Genomic DNA, 14,196 nt, shown 5'->3' on the forward strand with positions numbered 1-14,196 from the left:
AATTAGATTATGGCTGTAATGGATATTTTATGGCACGCGCAATCTCTCTCGTCGACACTTTGTCGCCGGACGCGCTCGACTGATCTTGATCTCCACTTACACTTCGCGGTATCATCATTTATTCATTCAGTTGCTTGTTTACTAGATACCACTAATGGACCGGCGATATGTTGCTTTATATAGAAAACTGTACCAATTAATGATTGGCGAGAATTAACATTATTTAATGGAAGCTATTTATACGTGGACTGGATACACAAGTCTCAAAATCAGTTAGGAAAATCTTCACCAAAACTCTCACTAATTATGTCTAAATTGTCTCTTCCACCCAAAGGTAGATTTAGTGGTAGAGACTGCTTATAGCAATAAGGCCGCCTTGTTGTGCTGTTTATTTATAACTTTGTTTTTTTATTACTTCATGGTACCATATAAAGAGTATTATATTCTATTCTGAAGCTCGAAACCCTTCACTATGCCCCACAAATAGTTTAAAGGGTTTATTCCTTGATAACATTCAGAGATAGGGCCATCTAGTCGAGCCCGGGCGGCGGCGGCGCGCGCGGCGGGCTGGGGCGTCACGCCTGCCATCCGATAGCCCATCTCACGAGCGACCCACTTCCAGCCAAGGTCACCGCCTAACCTTATAATCCATATCATCTATTCGAAATGCAGTCACAGGTACCAGAGACCAACCATTATCGAATGCAACAATGCATAAAACAAACATAATATAAACTTTTATGGGTCCTCGTTGTCCAGCGAGGGCTTTAAAATCAAATTATGCGCCCTGTCTCTGGACCCATCATTAAAATCAAAATTATGAGACGGTTACCTAAAAAAATAAATGAAAACGAACATGGCGCAGGAATGAGAGAGAATTTATTATTCCGAATGCTCCATCCATCATTTACAACACATTCGAATTGGTCCGTATCGGGATGCCTGTTTTTATTATCTGTTGCGTCTGGTGCATTGTGCCCGCCAGGCCGCCGGGTGACGGCCTCACCTCCAGAGCAGACTGCTAATATGAGTCGTTTATTGTACAAATAATTGATGGACCAAGATATTTCTGAGAATAATTACTAAGCGACGTTTTTGCAATAACTCTGTAATTTTCCGGTGGTAGCCCGGGACAATCAGTGGTATCGTATAAAGTATAAACCTCTGCCACGGTCGTGTGGTGTTGGATGGATAGGATGACAAACAGAGCGTGTGCAACTAGCAGTATCACGAAGCTTTCTGATACACAACACACTTTCTAATCTTTGCCTTTGTCACCGCACTCACCTATTGGCTAACTAACAAGATACTCGACTTTCGCCAATTGTTTTCACGCTGCATTAGGCAGCTCTGTTGAATTCTGGCGTTAATTTAGCACTCGTCCCTTCGAATGTCGATTGTATTACACTACTGTACGCAACAATGCGACACTTCTAGAAAACAAAACATGACTCAACATAACACAGCAGCTACACGCGTAAACTAGAACTTAATCTGGACTGCGGTAAACATATTAAGTTGCCAGTTTATCCGGAGTTTGCTCCTAACGATGAGAACAATAAGGGTAATCTCGGGTATGAAATAGGAGAGCGGGCTGACGAGAAGCTTAGCCGCAATGGTTTGCTTGATAAGGTGACGTTCATGCGTGTATTTTAGGAGCCCGCGGGGGCGAGGGCGGGTCGCGGGGAGGGCCTGCGACCGGTCAGCGTACCGGTTTGAGTCGACGTCGTCGTCGCCGTCTTAGGACTAACCGTTTTATTAGCCGAGCTATGCTCTACAAACAATCTTCATCAACTCAACCTAATACCACTAAGGCTGCTAGGGAAACAACCCAAAATACTCAATAGCCAAAACAGTCTCACTGTAGTTTTATTTTTCTTATCCGTTATGCTTTTAGTATGTTTTTTAAGAGTCCATTTAACGCTTTATGCTATTTACTGATCGTAAAAGAGGTAAACAATCGTCTCCGAACAGGTGCAAACGAGAAATTGTTTGTTACCGCATTTCGTTTATGTACTTATGACTCGACTTGACTCGAGTGAAACTGCTCGAGTTATAGGTAATGGGTAGCGGTTCTATTTTGACAGATGTATCTTGTCTTGTATGTGATGTTGCTGAGCTTTTTAAAGTTGATATTGTTATTAGGTATTATTATTTGAAATAGCCATGGCAAATATTGCCTTGAAGGCATTATTCAGCTCTTCACTGTATTTATGCATTTCATATCTCTCTTCATCCATATTTTATCCTGCGCCTGATTCATATTCGAGGTCCGTAACTATAGTTTGTAGTCACAAGTCACAACAGAGCATTGCAAAATCATGCATTGTATGTATGAGTGCTCAACTCACGTAGTTACCCTGTGACATGTTATTGTTCAAATTACTCGACGAACAGAATGTAGGGCGAGGTGCTCTTGTGTCGAGCCGACTTTTCTCCTCATTCATATACTTGCAAAGATAAGTGATAAAAGTCAAATATCTATTACTGTGATTTAGCCTTTACTTACTATCTTCATTTGAATGGTATGCAAATGTTGTTCAAATAACTAATAGCTATCTGTCTATCTAGGTATGCTATAGTGGTGAATACTTGAATAGTTTTAGTGAGTTCACCTTGAAAATCATTTACTCAAGCATTTAGGCCGCAATATCTGAAAGGAGAGACGAAGATGGATTGCTTGCTAGTGCTTATTTACATCTGTCACGTCAATGTTCACATCGCATCTAGTGTTGCGTACAAGTTGTGAGTTTGTTTGTAGTTTAGTTGCTCATTAGTCGCGTGTCGTAGGAGCTCTGTGAGATGTTGAACAGTGGCATTTTTCATAGTTCTCGTTCTATTTCGGCCACCGTTAGTGAGATTTCGGCCTTGTCCAGTTTAATTTGAAGGAGGCGTGGCGCGGCGTGTGGCACCTTGCCACGACTTTGTTTTGGTCGAGTCCGCGGCGGCGGCGGCGGCGCGGCCAGTCGGCACACTTTCCACCAGCCGCGCTGTGGGAGACCCTGCCCCTCTTAATTACTATATCATCGCGGTAACTGGGTTAACGAAACTTAACTATTGTCAATAAACTGTGTGAAAAGGAACAGTGGGCTTCTTACGAAAATCTCATTGTAACGAAAAGCCCATTCGGTTTCATCTTGCTCAGTTGGTCAATCGTATTTCACATCAACAACAACAAACATGATAATTTAATGTAAATTTATTTGTGTTGTATATACACACACGTAGTACATGCACATGTACCCGTATTTCCGGAATTGCGTACAATCCGTCACGGTGGCACGGCATGCGAACGCCGCACAATGTCCGAGCAGAGTGAACACGGCAACGTCGGCAAACAGTCACAATACCATTTATCGGCACATTATATTTAAAATCGACGCGTGTGACGACCAATGATACAAACTGTGATCGAATGTTTTGTTAAGCGAAAGCTCAACCTCATTACGGCGGATCAAACGGAGGTGAAGTCGGGGCCAGTTCTTTCTCTTTTGCGCGAACGTCACTAGAACGGCTGGATGTTTGGTTGTAGGATGGTTGGGAGGAGGGAGCGACCGTCCCGGTCGGTGTGAGCTAGCGGCTGAAGATGTTTGAATCGCTGGTGTCGCGGCTGACGTCGCCGCCGGTGTCGCGGCGCCGGCACACGGTGCACGCGGCGGCGGCGGCGGCGGGGGGCGCGGGGCGGGAGGTGTGCAGCGAGCCCGAGGAGGACGCGGCACCGGCGCAGCGCCGCTCGCGCGCCGCCAAGCAGCTGCTGGACAAGCGGCGCAAGGCGCGGCTGAGCTGCGCGGACCTCACGGCCGCCGAGCCCGAGCGCGCCTCGCGCATGGACGCCTTCCGCGCCTTCCTGCCGCTCAGACAGTCCAAGTCGCTGGGACGACTCGATGGACTCAAAGAGGTGAGTTTTAGTCATATACTATTATTTTCCACTCTTCTAGACGTTCACAACGGCGAGGAAACACTGCAGTCATGGAATTAAATAAATTAAAATATCAAGATCAAATCTGATCGGTAAACAAGAGAATGATTTCATAGATAGGTGTTATAATAAAACGTCTTTCCTATTCTTAAATAGGGTAATTAAACTGTAATCTCCAAGAGGCCTCATGTTAGGTTAGGTCAAACAACAAGAGATCAAACACCTTGTTTGTTCAGCTGTTCCATCTATAGGAGTAGTGTTTGTATTGCGCCTACGTTCTTTCATAAAAAGTGCGACATAATTAGGACAATCCTTATTGGACGGCTATTATAGTGCTGTAGGAGATAGTCAAGAGACCTTAGATAGTGACATTAGAGCGCGCGACAGGTCCGTCTGTTGATGGCCTTCGGCTCCCATGAGCTCGCGGCCTCGCGCCTCGCGCACCTGTTGCCCCCCTCCCCTCCCCTCCCCCGCGCCCCTCGCCCCGCACCCCGCGCGCTCGCCTCACCACTCGCCTGATGTTGCACAAGCGATAACACCTCCAATAATGTACTAGCGGTTCACTATTCAGCACCATGCTGACCTGATGTGTAGCCAGCCAGCCGCTGATCGACATCTGAGGGCGTTCCTCTGAACTATGACATCATATAAAATAGACAATGCAAACAATACATGGGATTCGACATTTTGATGCCATGCTCCGTGACTCGCTGATATTTCGAGGCGGATTCATGATGCAATTTGTGTTTCAAGGTGCATGGGTTCAAGTGTAATGCGCCTATAATGTGTTTGAGATTGAATGATTATGATAACATTGATAAGATTGTGCTCTGTTATAATATATCCGATGTTAATAAATTCAACACGGTTAAGATAACACCGGTGATGAGCTGCAATCGCTCTTTACATTCTAAAATTTTAATGAATACCGGCAAAATTCACACGCATACATTATTAATTAATTAGTATTTTAGCTAAGACTAGTCTCGGCTTCATTTCCTTATACAGGTGTGTTTGAAGGTCAGTCGGATTGCGGCCTACAAACTGGTAAAATTGAGGACATATTCAGGGCAAATGGCCAAGCTGTAGATTGAGATAAAGTTCTTGAAATAAACACTGCTATTAACTACTACATAAGTACTACTAACATCCTGTCCAGTGTCCACTACCAACTCAAATACAACTTATATAACTGTGTACCTACATGTTATTAATTTTTTTCTCTGTTGCAAAGTTTTAAAAGCCAATGAAAAAAATACCATTTGAAACCCATGCAGGCTTTGGATATTTCTTATTTCGATTTATGACAGTTCCCTATTTCCTCAATAATGTTTACCAACACCAACCAATCAAAGCAATAAAGCGCCGCAAAGATTACCTCCTGTTGTGAGAAAGCCGTGCATTGATATGCATTCATTTTGGCTAATGCGAAGTTATTCTATTGATTTACTAGACTCCAAACGGTCCAATGTTCTGGCGGTAACCTTAATGCGTAGATGTCAAAGATGGAGAGTGATTTGTGGGCGAGGACATGCGGCCGCGATCCGCGGGCACCGTTAGAGGAGACGCGGGGAGTTGCGCAAAACGGGCCGATACGACGCGATAAACCAAGAATGCACTATCGGCAGGTAAGGGCAGGTACAAGGAACGGGAGAGTGGTACGCAACTGGGAGGTTACTCTGGCTTACAAAAAAGGAAGCTTCGGTGCGCTGCTACGCTAACCACGGATGTATCCTCGTTGCTGTAAGAGTACCGATTGCAAGACAGCTCCTGTTTGCTCATATTTGTCGAGCTAGAGCGAACCCCTGCGCATGCGCAGCGTCGCTCACACACACACGCTCACGCAGGCTCAGGAGCCGCGTGCGTGAGCCTGTTTGCTCGTGTGATTCACAGACAAACGCCAAGTTGTCGTGAGCATCTGTTCGCTGCTTTGTGAACACATCTCTATCGCGTTAACGCCTTTTGTCTGTCAGTCGGAATCGGAACATCTGCGCTCGTAAAAAACTCTTCTCAAAATATTCGTGTACCTGGCTCATGGAATATAATTATAGGATAAACTGAACCCGCATTATTCCTGGTTAAAAAACCTTTTCTAACTTTGTTTATGAAGAAACACCGCTCCAATTAGATGAATTAAACAATACAAAATAAAGTGATGGTGGAGTATTATATAATTTTATTATAAGTATGTATAGAGCCTCCATAATTAATTGAAATGTAAAATATTCAATTATTTTTAAACCTTGCATCATGTGTTATATTTTAGTATCCTCTTAATTCTATGCTTTATCAGCTAACATCGATAAAACCTATAATTGGCAATTTATCGCAGTCGTTAAAGGTGTATTATACGCATAATGTGAGGATACAACATAGGGCCGTAATTCAGCAATAGCGGAATCAGACGACCTCACGTAGGCAGCGCAACTTGCAAGCTATTAAAATGCAAAATACTCATGATTATATGTCGTGATTATACTGCGTACCCAGGACTGGAACTATTAGGTATGCTGTGCCTTGGAGCTGGTTCTACACTGAGCGCCAGTACAGATGCACCGCGCACACAGCTTGCTCACTCGATTGCAGGATATCATTTTATAATTGATTCATTCATTAATGTAGCTACAGGGGCGGGTCAATTATACGAATTTGATAAACACCAAGGCGGAGATGAAGTATATCTATTCTTATACACAGCAAGGCAGAAGGCTAGCGACCGTCTGCATTATTAAAGTACATTCAATAACGCATCCGAATAAAAACGTAAATAATGTCTTCAAAAGAGACGAAAAAGGAAAATGTATGCCTAAAACAATTCAAGCTACTCAGTAGAATATGGGAGTAATATACTGCAGAGTGCAAATGTCCGCAAATAATCTTATGATTGTGAGAGGCCTGTAACATTCACTACCAACGTCTCTTTGCTACCGGAAAAGATATCCTATTTCTAATAGCCGATCCACCCACCTCATTTCTTAACGGTCATGCCACTAGTGTAACACATTGAGAGAACCATGCAGGGTTCCTGCCTTCAGGCCTGTTTAATACAAATATGTAATAAAACTATCGATTCTCTAAATTTATGGAATTCAAGGCCCTTTATCAAATTCCGAAATGGTTATTTAAATTCATTATATCATTAGTCTTTTTTTTACTTGATGTGTTAAAGAATAGAGTCTAGAGTTAGAGAAAGATTTTTGTAATTTAAAATTTTTGCATATTTTTAGGATGAGCACGGAATACAACCTTGTTTTCGTATGTTGGTAAATTAATTTTCTGTTAAGTAGGTGTATCAAATAATATGTTGTAGCGTCATTGAAAATTGAATCGAAGAGCAGACCCTCCCTATACCTTATACTAATGTAGTATTAGTATAAATACTAACATTAATAAAATCAATAAAACCCTGTTAGCTCGATCAGCAGAATCATAACATTAATTTATTATCTGATTAAAATGTTGTAAACGCTTTTTTATGCGGTTATGATGTCATGCTCAGCCTTATTATTATGCACAAGTTAAAACAATAATATTATCTTGGTTATTTTGTTTCTTGATGTATGTGGTTATTTGTTGAGTAGGTATCGGACACGTCATTTGTTAGGAACGTTCTAAATCTTCTCGGAAATCTCGCGTTGCCTCATCGCTCTGCATGTTAGCGATCGTGTTTGTATCTTCTGTTTGTAGCTCACCCAATGCTTGGCTGAAGCAGAGCTGTCGGGTATACTTTTTGCTGATGCATTTTAAATTGCCGGTTCATCAAGGTGAGTATTGTTAAGCGGTCAGCTATGTGTTGCTAACATAATGTAGTATACCTAAGTTAGACCTGCATTTTTTATAATTAAGTATCCAATATACAAAGAACGTTGGACTCTGATACCTCTTGTCCGAGGATGATATTGAATCAACCTCTGCCCGTGTTTTGACAGGAAATCGTTTTTTATAAAGTATCAACTTCATGGTCATTTTGGATAAAGAATATCACGTATCAAGTTACTGATCATGGGAATTTTAATTATGTCGCAGTACAAACAGAAGCGTGGTGAGGCGAGGAGATGATTGATCTAGGTCCTGAGTGAAGTTTTTGCTTATGAAGTGGGTTGACATTCGCGGCACCAGTCCTCCTTGGAGTGAGGAATTCACACCGCGAGGTCTTGCCGCCCCTCCCCGCCCCGCGCCCGCGCCCCTCGCACGCGCGTTCTGCATAACTACATACATGCTAAGGTTATTACACTCGGGAGGCCGTCATCCATCTCGGTGACGCTTGCGCATAGGGACGCACTTACGCACCTCATTGCAGGCTATTCAGCAGGTCTCGCTTCTTGCCGCGGCGATATTGACAGTAATTTTTGATTTGACGCGACGTTATCTTTGTTTATTCGTTTGTAATACTTATCTGCAAGTGACTGAGCATCAGCGGCAGTGTAAAGAATTAATTAAAATGCTGACTGTGAATTTAAATACCTACTTACTAAAAAGCTGAAAAATATACCTGTCATCGTATCCATTAAAAGTATGTCAAAACAGAATATAGCAAAAGTTTAAATAGTAATTGCATCGCCGTCATCAATTTCAATTAAAAAGCACTCTGCGATTGAATAACTCTGGATTGTGGAAAGAGGACGACGGACAGACAATTGAATGATTGTAATGAATAGTTGGTGGCCGGTGAAATAATAGACATACATAACAGATAAGTGAATGGTGACGCAACCGCGATAATTTGGGAAGGCTTTTGTTTCATTGCATTTCTCATGGGTAGACTGCTTGGCGCTCAATCTTTATTACTAGATATTGCACATACTCTTTCATTGAACGTTACGACGAAGGACTTTATTTTTCTGGAGCTAGGTACGGCTATAAAGGAATATCGGAACGCTTCATAAAGTTTATATGAACTACAAAAGTACATTTTTTTATGTCTTTTTAATCGGCTACCCGTGGCCGTTTATGTGCTATCTTTTAATTGCATTTAACTCATATTTGTACAGTTACTTATTACCTACGTTTATTGGTGTCACGGTAGGTATCAATCAAAAATCTATTTGCTACGTTCGCAGCGAAAAAAAGCTATCGGGAGATTTTATCATTTGACATTCGATTTATTGTTCCAAAGCTCCAAGTGCAGATGGGCTTCGTCCGTAGTCTTATTTTGTTCATCGACAGGATTGCAATTTACATGAACAGCTTAGCCGGTTTCTGAATCACCGACATAAAAGACGGCCATTATCATGATATACTCAATTAAAACAATTTTATATCGAACAATAAACGCAAGTTCTCAGAACTCCAACTCTTTCCTGGTTATGAAATGGCTTTGGAGATAAACTTTCGCTTCAGAGTAAACAGTAATTACCTTTAGCTAACTCTGTACTTTGATTAATAAAATAGAAGGTATAAAACTGTAATTGTTGTTGCGGCTTAGCCAAAGACTATTTCCAGATTAGCTTTTTGATTTAGGGACAGAATTTACGATGGGCTTTATATATATCAATGCCTGAGGCTATAAAACTTACTGATCAGATTATAACGAGTCTATTCTGTTAGATGTACATTCCGAATGCCGTTAAATGCATTTAGGAGCGTATCGTTAAGCCAACCAAAGTGTCATCACTGCTTGGACAGGTCGGCAATAAATAAAGAGATGGAGACGTAATAATTTGCGTTTTACAGCCGCCTGTATGCATTATGTATTAGAAAAGCCCGTCGATTTCCACTGGTTAGGTAAGCGACGCATTTACGTGAAAGCCGCGTATTTTCAATAGCTGACCACGTTTTCCGCTATCGTCACACGACCGGCCCCGCAACGTAACAGAGCTGTCAGTGTGTGCTATGGGCTGGAAATTTTTCATTAATCGCTTTACAGCAAATAGGTACCCATGAGCTGCATGCTGCATTCACTGTTGAAAGTGATTCTGCAGTTGAGTCACATAAGTGTGCGGAAATTCGCTATTAGGCACTAACGAGTGTTTAGCTGAATCAGCTTTTTACTGAATAGATTTCCGTTTATTTCCTGAGCCTTCCTACTTTCTTTCTGTTTATTCTGACAACAATGTAAACATTAGTCGGTTCCAACTTTTAATGTTTCCGAGTGTTCATGATAACGTTTGGATAGCTCTACCATTCATTCCCATATGCAGTGATATTTCACTGTCAAGCAACTATGGCCATGTCGACTGCTTTCGTCATCGTTGACAAAGGTAAGCGCATTAAAATGGTTAATGAGTCTGTGGAAAGGTGTGAATCAAGTTGATAAGATGTGATCCCAAGTAACATTTCATTCGAGCTTAGGTTGTAAGAAATGCCTTTAGGTTTTATAAGGGTTGTGAAAAGGTTAATGCTTTGCTATCTGGTCATATTGAGTACTTGAGAATGATTACTAAGTCCTAAAACTAATTGTTTATTAATACAACCTTGTAGCTGCTGATAAGAGTTTATATTAACGTTATTTTAACATGTATTTCAGGAGTATATAGTTCTAGGATCTTATAGTTGTCGTAGACTCCTGATTTACTTCTAGAAAAGCTAGCATTAATGCTAAAGTGAGAGCTTAAGGTTAAATTTTTAACCTTGATACAACCATAAAGTTATGGAATATTTAAATTACTTTAAGTATTTTTTAAAACCTATCTTAAACCTTTAGGTTGATAAGAGTTGTCTAGGCAAACAAATTAGGACTACTTGGTGAAAAACAAAAGCATTAAGCACTGGCTATGAGCTAAAGGCATGATTTAAGTCCTACAAGAATATTTTAAAGCTTTAGAGTCATCCTCAAAATATGTTTAATGCTTTTTAGTAATTTCCTAACGGCCGCCATATTTTTTCACTGAAATAAAAATAAAACTTACCAAAAAGCTACATTTTAATTAATAAGGGAAAATTCAGTAGCGTTTCCTATACTATTCCAAATACATGTTTTTTTATATAGACAGTACTTTTATTTCTAATATAAATTTACACCAAACATAAAATTTTATCTATTTTTTTTAATTAAAATGTCTTCAAATTTATCATTTACAAAAGGCCCGTCACTTATACAGAACTATTATCCGAAAGTATCACAATAAAGTGCTAGTCGCACAAGGTTTTCATATTTCCTGACTTCAGCCTAACTACTTACTATATTTTGTATTAATACAACACTTACAAGTTAGCCATTTTGAGTCTTGGAAAGTGTCAGGTAATGGCGCCATTTATTATAATTATTATAAAATCTTACACACAAACATTTTAAGACCCGAGACTCCTGGGAAGGCATTACAAATATCCATCAAATATGTTTCAAGTTATAGAAGAGTTACATCCAGAACTAATTTAGAACTTAAAAGCTGTCTTCCAAGGTTATGTTAACGTTAAATTAAGGTTGTGAAGGTTTTATTTAGGTTCTGTGTAAGTTGTTCAAAAGGTTCTGGGTTTGAGCTATAGGTTTTGCTGTAGCTCTCAGAAAGGTTCTAAAACGTGGGCCCTTTTTGCACTCAGGAGGTTAATATAAGGTTAATATAAGGTTATCGAGCCTTCTAAGTCTCACGAGTTGATTTCCATACAAAGGTTCTAGAACCTTTTCAAAACCTTTTTAAAACCAAAAATGTTACTTGGGATGCAGCCTGTGACGCTGTAGTGACGTGCCGGCGTGCAGGTGCGGCGCGATGCAGCGGAGTGGGCGCGCCACGTGTTGAGGATCACTCCAGCTACACAAAAAACAAATGAACAAGACCTGTCATGCAACCGGAGATACAGTCGCGGTTAGCCCGCAGCACTTCGTTTGTCGTAAGCTAGAGTGAATCCTCTGTTGCGACACTCGCAGCCGCTCTCTGTAAACAAGAGGTCCACCCACGGAACCACGGTGCCGCGGTCACCGGCTATTTACGTCACCATCGCTGATATAACTCACCTTGCTTACGCTACCTCCCACTCTGGAAAGTGGGCTAATGTCTGATTATCGCTCTTTATGTACCTGCCCGAAATTTCCGGGAATACTTGTGGTCGGAGTTTTATGGACTAGTGATGCCGAGAATCTTTCATCGTAAAATTTATCTCAACGTTCAAACAACTCCTTGTTGTGTTACTCCTTCCTCAGTTCAACGTTACGTTGTTACGTGCGCAAGCTAATCAGAAATCGTCTTATTTTCATGGTTTGAAAACAATGCGATTAATTTAGCTCGCAGCGAATGCGCAGCACATGCACCGGCGGGTTCCCACGGAGGCTGGTAAGTGGTCGGCGATGGTGATTCGCTTGCATCACTCGCCTCACGCCTGCAGTCCAGGTGATTAGCCGCCGAGTGGCCGCTGTGTGAACAGAGCCGGCCTTGAAAGCAAATTGCACCTCCTTTGCACTATTCGCAATGGTTTATCAAACTTTCATAGCAGCACATATTAGGTACATTCAGTTTAGATTAGATTCACGCGAGTACGTATATAAAGTTCTAGTGGGTATATTCGATTAAGCGTGCCGAAAAGCTGACATCACATCTTACGAATGTTTGTAATCATGGAAAATATTTTAGCAGCTCACGTGACATATTTGTGTGTTTGCCAAATACCTCTGAAACGAGATTCTAAAACAAACGTTTTGAGTTGATCTCTTAACGTGTTTTTATGCTGGTCACCAAACGACGGCGACGTTGCGGCGTAAAACAAAAGTGTCATCTAGTTAGTTGGCGGTGACAGCCGCGGCCACAGATAGCGATCGCCGTCTCGGCTGCATCAGACACGCCATCGATGCATGCTGTAACTCCGCGTGTCGGTAGATGATGAAAAGCGCTGTTTCCCAGGGAGTGCGATTTTCTCATGTCTCACGTAACTGTGAGAGTTTTTCTGCACTTCTGTGACTTACTTTCTAACGATTGGCTTGTTAGGGCCCGTTAACACACCGCGGTGTGACTCTGTCGTCGTATTAGACATTTACTGTTGCAAATTACGCAAGTGAAAGTGTGTAATCCGTCGCCGCCGGCTCGGCCCGTGTTCGTCATAATCTGATCACTATCGGATGTGTTTCGCAGGAAATTACAGCAGATTCCTCCCTAACGAGTTCGTATTACAAGATTCCTGGAGCTAGTATTTACCATGATCATTGCCATCATCGCTGCGCATTCAATTTACTATTATGCGTTATAGGAGGGCGGCATGCCAGAGTTAAGTGCGTCGTAACAGTATTATAGGGTTAATTCGAATTAGTGGGGAGGTGCGGGGAGCGGGGGGAGGGGCTCTCCCGCTGATTGAGCTGGTCGGGAGGCAGGATAATTCTTCCGGGATAGCGGGACCGCATTCCGCTTCTGACAATCATAGCAGATAGCTGATGTTCGCGGCTGGGCGCCGGCGCGCGGACACAACTAGGAAATGGAAGCTGTTTCACTTCACCCGACTGCCGCGGCTGAGTCCGATTTAAAGCACGCTTTGTCCGATTGAAAGCCGTGACCGCACGCAATGATAAAGGAAATAGATTGCTGTGCAAATTTAAACTATTACTTTTTATTCTAATATACCTACATATTAATAGATAATTGCTGCAAAGGTATAACATGCATAATGTAAAGTAGATCTATGTACTAACAATGTAACATATTATAACCAACAATAACGTATTTGAAATAAGTGAAAGCAAAGTAAATTCGAGAAAGTCATCTAAGAATTTACTTCGTACCTGAATATGCTGCAGCCTGCAGCCCTGCAGGTCCTAGGAATCCAGCTGTCGCTTGCAGCGCTCACGCACGTTGTCAAACTTTAGTTGTGCTGCTCATGAATTATTATCTTTATCACGGACGTGGCAAGTAAATATCTACGCCTGTGCGCCTGCACCTCATGCATTTACATGTTTACGAGACGCCGCGGTAGGTGGTCCCGCGATTTGTCCGGCGAAATGCTAACCGCGTGACAAGTGGTTAACCGAACGCCATTAACCAACGGGGGCCGGTCAGCCATTAATACCGAGCTCGATTCTCGCTTTGCCAAACGTATTTTAGCGTCGATTTATCCGACGTAGCCGTGAGCACTGAGTTATCTTTCCTCTATCGCATCATAACGCTTTGAAACATAATAGGGAGCGCAGTTTATGACGGCAGTAATATTAACGAAGTTAGATAGTATCGGCGGGTTTGTTTGTTAGTTGGTTGCATGTTGCAGGCGTGTGTTGCGCGCGCGCAGGTCGCAGGTCGCGTTGCGTCAGGCCCGAGCGGTGAAAGGCGCATCCCCGCAGGTGCAATAGGTGCATCGCTCCGCCGTACTAATGGATGCAACTGTTTTGCGGTTGTGGCGCTGCAGTAACATTTATTTGTTCGTTT

At 42.1% G+C, this 14,196-nt stretch overlaps 2 protein-coding genes across 2 annotated transcripts in view; both read left to right on the forward strand.

Annotated features, from left to right (window-relative positions):
• The window catches only part of LOC105388158, a 126,709-nt gene that overhangs the window by 63,306 nt on the left and 49,207 nt on the right, over positions 1-14,196 (forward strand). The window lies entirely within an intron of this gene.
• The window catches only part of LOC119693488, a 37,861-nt gene that overhangs the window by 6,363 nt on the left and 17,302 nt on the right, over positions 1-14,196 (forward strand). Inside the window, exon 2 of the mRNA XM_048623867.1 lies at positions 3,533-3,898. Coding sequence (XP_048479824.1) covers positions 3,587-3,898 — 312 coding nt within the window. The 5' untranslated portion in view covers positions 3,533-3,586. The remainder of the gene's footprint in view (positions 1-3,532; positions 3,899-14,196) is intronic.

This window comes from Plutella xylostella, chromosome 3 (genome assembly GCF_932276165.1).
Source record: "Plutella xylostella chromosome 3, ilPluXylo3.1, whole genome shotgun sequence".
NCBI lineage: Eukaryota > Metazoa > Arthropoda > Insecta > Lepidoptera > Plutellidae > Plutella > Plutella xylostella.